Genomic DNA, 5,061 nt, shown 5'->3' on the forward strand with positions numbered 1-5,061 from the left:
ACGTGAAGGGGGATGAGAGGGGGTTGGGGATGGGGGAGTTTGAGAGGGGGAGGGGATGAGAGGGGGTGGGGGGGGGATGGAAGAGGGGCAGAGGGTGGGGGTCCGGGATCTCAGTCCTTCATCCGCCTCTGTTTCTGAATCTCCGACAGTCCGTGAGTCGGGCAGCCCCGCGATGATCATCGCGCTCGTTGTTGTGGCGGCGGTGCTGGCGGTGGGGCGCGGCCGTGGGGGGAGTCCTGTACTGGAAGAAGAGACAAGGTAGGAGTGGGGAGAGACAGGGCTGCTCCCCCCCCCCCCCCAGCCCAGCACCTCCTCCCCCAGAGACAGTGGAGGGAACGTCTTATCCCCACACTCACCCCCCGACCCCCGCCGCTCCCTCCCCCAGATCCCCGCCTCTCCCCCCCGACCCCCGTATCCACGTACCCCGCCTCTCCCGACCCCCGCCTCTCCTGATGCAAGACGTCGAGTTGTTCCCCCCGTCTCCCCTCTCCTTCCCGCTCCATCTCCGCCTCTGCCATGTTGTTCCGTTCTCTATCCACGGATTCAAGTCAGTTTGGGTGGGGGGAGGGGGGTGGGGGGGTGGTTGGGTTCGGGGGTGGGGTGGGGGTGGTGGGGATAGGGTGGGGTGGCTGTCTGGGTGGGGATGGCTGTGGGGGGAGGGGCAGAGAATGCAGTATCAGGCCCTTCGGCCCACCGTGCCCGTGTCTGCCCGTCACGGACAATGCTCCCATGTGCCGGCTCTGGGCCGCTGGTCCTCTGCCTGGCAGCTCCGGCCGGACATCCATCGGGCTGAGAGTCTCTGCTCCCCCACCCCTCGGGCAGAGCGGACACATCGCAGCCCCCGGGGGAGGGGGGATTATTCGTCAGATCCTCCTCCCGCAAAGCGCAGCTCTGCCCGGGGCAACGTGACCTCCCGCCCGCCCCATGACTGCATCACCCTCCGGGCACCTCCACCCCCGTGGCCCGACCCGGCAACAACACCGAGTAAATCTCACTCTGCCCCCCACTCCTCCCCCTCTATCTCCCTGTCCTCCCCCTCCCCCCTCACCTCCACCTTCCCCTCCTCTCCCTACCCTCCATCTCCCCGTCCACTTAATCTCCCCTCCCTCACCTCAAACTTCCCCTCCACCCGCTCGTCCTTCAACTCACCCTCCCACACCTCCAACTTTCCCTCCCCCTCCTCCTCCATCTCCCCCTCCCCTCCCCCCCCCGGTCCTCGACGAACCTATCCGGCCCCTCCCGTTCCGTCCGCACCTCCCTCCCCTCGTTCTCCCTCACCCCTCCCTGTCCCTCCCACCCCTCCCGTCCGCACCTCCCCGTTCCTCCGCCCACCTCGCCCTCCCTGCCGTCCATTTCCCTCTCCCTTCACCTCGACCGCCTTCTAAGGCCTCCATCCCCCCCCCCCCCCCCGTGCGGGCTGTGGTCAGGTGTTGGCGAGGAGCCGGTGTCCCGGTGTCGGGGCCGGGCCCAGCCCTGACCTGCGGCCTGTCGTACTCTTGCTTGCCGGTCACAGCGCTGCCCGTGTCCGCTGTGTGAGTGTGTCCGGAGCTGACGGGGCAGCTGCTGAATCTGTGTGTTTAGACCAGGCTGATGCGGGGCCGCGTCACTAACTGTGTGTGTGTTTTACAGCGGGGAAGAGCGGCTACGGTCCCACCCAGAGTAAGTTCCCTCAGACCCCAGCTCCGCCCCTGTCCACAGTGTTACACATCCTTACTGTGTCTGTCTGTCTGCGCGCGCCCGTGTGTCCCTGCGCGCGTCCGTGTGTCCCTGCGCGCGTCCGCGTGTCCCGTAAACTAGGCAATAATATAAAGGAGGATAGTAAAAGCTTTTTTAGGTATGTAAAGAGGAAAATAATAGTCAAGGCAAATGTGGTCCCTTGAAGTCGGAAAGCATGGGAATTTATTATGGGGAACAAGGAAATGGCAGACGAGTTGAACCGGTACTTTGGATCTATCTTCACTAAGGAGGATACAAAGAATCTCCCAGATGTTCTAGTGGCCAGAGATCCTAGGGTGACGGAAGAACTGAAGGAAATCCACATTAGGCAGGAAATGGTGTTGGGTAGACTGATGGGACTGAAGGCTGATAAATCCCCAGGGCCTGATGGTCTGCATCCCAGGGTACTTAAGGAGGTGGCACTAGAAATTGTGGACGCATTGGTGATCATTTTCCAATGTTCTATAGATTCAGGATCAATTCCTGTGGATTGGAGGGTAGCTAATGTTGTCCCACTTTTTAAGAAAGGAGGGAGAGAGAAAACGGGAAATTATCGACTGATGATACAAAGCTGGGTGGTAGTGTGAACTGTGAGGAAGATGCTACGAGGTTGCAGGGTGACTTGGACAGGTTGTGTGAGTGGGCGGATACATGGCAGATGCAGTTTAATGTAGATAAGTGTGAGGTTATTCACTTTGGAAGTAAGAATAGAAAGGCAGATTATTATCTGAATGGTGTCAAGTTACGAACAGGGGACGTACAACGAGATGTGGGTGTCCTAGTGCATCAGTCACTGAAAGGAAGCATGCAGGTACAGCAGGCAGTGAAGAAAGCCAATGGAATGTTGGCCTTCATAACAAGAGGAGTTGAGTATAGGAGCAAAGAGGTCCTTCTACAGTTGTACAGGGCCCTAGTGAGACCGCACCTGGAGTACTGTGTGCAGTTTTGGTCTCAAAATTTGAGGAAGGATATTCTTCCTATTGAGGGCGTGCAACGTAGGTTTACTAGGTTAATTCCCGGAATGGCGGGACTGTCATATGTTGAAAGTCTGGAGCGACTAGGCTTGTATACACTGGAATTTAGAAGGATGAGAGGGGATCTTATCGAAACGTATAAGATTATTCAGGGGTCAGACACGTTAGAGGCAGGAAACATGTTCCCAATGTTGGGGAGTCCAGAACCAGGGGCCACAGTTTAAGAATAAGGGGTGGGCCATTTAGAACAGAGATGAGGAAAAACGTTTTCAGTCAGAGAGTTGTGAATCTCTGGAATTCTCTGCCTCAGAGGGCAGTGGAGGCCAATTCTCTGAATGCATTCAAGAGAGAGCTGGATATAGCTCTTAAGGATAGCGGAGTCAGGGGGTATGGGGAGAAGGCAGGATCGGGGTACTGATTGAGAATGATCAGCCATGATCACATTGAATGGCGGTGCGTACAGGCTCGAAGGGCCGAATGTCCTCCTCCTGCACCTATTGTCTATTGTGTCCCTGCGTATCTGTGCACGTTTCTGCGCTGTGACCGTCTGTGCGCGTCCCCATTACCGCCCCCGGGGCCCGTGCCCGCGCGTGTCCCCGTACCCCTGTGCGCGTGCCCGCGCTCGCGTGTGCGCGCATGTGGCCGTGTGCGCGCGTCCCGCCGTCCGCGCCTCGCTGCAGCCACGCCGTTGCCGGTAGACTTGTAACGGCGCTCCTTCCCTCCGCAGCCTCGGAGCGCGGGGAAAACTCATCAACATCCTCTGCTCCAGCCTGAGGTAGGAACCGGGCCGGCGCCCCACACAACCCGCACCACACACACCCCACACAACCCGCACCCCACACAACCCGCACCCCACACACCACACCCCACACCCCACACCACACACCACACACCACACACCCGGGACGGGGGGGCAAGGGGGGTTAATTCCACTGTGCGGGGGATTATTCTGATGGACGGGGGGGCAGTGAGTTTAATTCCCGTTGGGGGGATTATCACCGGTGGGGGGAGGGGGGGTTATTTTCGGGGGGAGGATGGTGAATGTAATTCCCCGTTGCGAGGGTGGAGATACATCCCGTGGGGGGAGGGGCTGCGGTTTGTGTGTTGGGGGGGTTGTTTCGGTGTGTGTGTGCGGGGGTGGGTTTATTGCTGATAATTGAGGGGGTGGGTGTTTCCGGGGGGGGCTGTTATTCCCGGGGTGGGGGTGGGTTTATTGCTGATAATTGAGGGGGTGGGTGTTTCCGGGGGGGGCAGTTATTCCCGGGGTGGGGGTGGGTTTATTGCTGATAATTGAGGGGGTGGGGCGACACAGACATGATAGGGGCATTAAAGAGGCTTTTGCATGGACGCGTGGAGATGCGGGGAGCGGAGGGGGGGGGAGACGCGCGGGCAGATAGTTGGTCTTGGCGGCACGGTCGGCACAGACAGTGTGGGCCGAAGGGCCTGTTGTTGTGCTGGGCTGTCCTGTGGTGCTGGGGGAGTGGGTGTTTATTCCCGGCGGGGGTCGGTACTACTGCTACACGGGTGGGCTGGCGTCGCTCTGTGACCAACTCTCTCTCTCCCCCAGGGCCGCCGTGTCCCGCCGCCGGTCCAGGAGCGTCGGTGGAGAGCGGGACAAGTTTGCGGGGTTTCTGCTTTGGGGGGGTGGGGCGGGGACTGTAATCGTGGGGTGATGGGTGAGCAATGAGCGCATCCACAGCTGGTTTAGTGATTTGGACTTTGCGCTTGTCTCTCTGGGTCGCTGCTCATTTACTGACTGCACTGGGGGGGGGGGGGGGGGGGGGGCTGCTGCTTCCCATAATGTTCCTGCAATGACGGGGTTCAGTGGGGAACAGTCCCGATCAACATCTGGTGGCAATCACAGCTGGAGCGTTGCAGCGCTGGTTGACCCGAGGTCCGGAGCCGGTCGGGGGGCGGAGTGGGAGGGAGGGGTTCCTGGCGTTGGGGCGGCACATCCACCCGTGGACTGTGGGGGGGGGGGGGTGATCAGGGAATGTGATTCATTGCTGGGGGGGGGTGATCAGGGAATGTGATTCTTTGCTGGGGGGCGAGTTCTGCTTCACTGTCGCGACATAAATGTTCAATAAATTCCAGTGTGTTCTCCATCTGCTTGTCCGCGGCTGCTTGTGGTGGTGATGGGGGGGGCACGGGCATTTGGTGGGTGGGGGGTCACGGGCATTGGGGGGTCACGGGCATTGGGGGGATCACGGGCATTGGGGGGGGGGGTCACGGGTATTGTGGGGGTCACGGGTATTGGGGGGGGGGTCACGGGCATTGGGAGGGTGGGGGGGTCACGGATATTGGGAGGGTGGGGGGGTCACGGATATTGGGAGGGTGGGGGTCACGGGTATTGGGAGGGCGGGCCCAGTGG

The 5,061-nt window shown here is 60.2% G+C and overlaps 1 protein-coding gene across 1 annotated transcript; it reads left to right on the forward strand.

Annotated features, from left to right (window-relative positions):
- Positions 1-66: 66 nt before the first annotated feature.
- LOC144591899 (uncharacterized) lies at positions 67-4,608 on the forward strand. The gene is made up of 4 exons (XM_078395903.1): positions 67-258; positions 1,630-1,659; positions 3,418-3,465; positions 4,258-4,608. The coding sequence occupies exons 1-4, from the start codon at positions 77-79 to the stop codon at positions 4,361-4,363; spliced, it is 366 nt and encodes a 121-aa protein (XP_078252029.1). The 5' UTR covers positions 67-76; the 3' UTR covers positions 4,364-4,608.
- The last annotated feature ends 453 nt before the right edge of the window (positions 4,609-5,061 follow it).

This window comes from Rhinoraja longicauda, unplaced genomic scaffold (genome assembly GCF_053455715.1).
Source record: "Rhinoraja longicauda isolate Sanriku21f unplaced genomic scaffold, sRhiLon1.1 Scf002941, whole genome shotgun sequence".
Classification (NCBI taxonomy): Eukaryota; Metazoa; Chordata; class Chondrichthyes; order Rajiformes; family Arhynchobatidae; genus Rhinoraja; species Rhinoraja longicauda.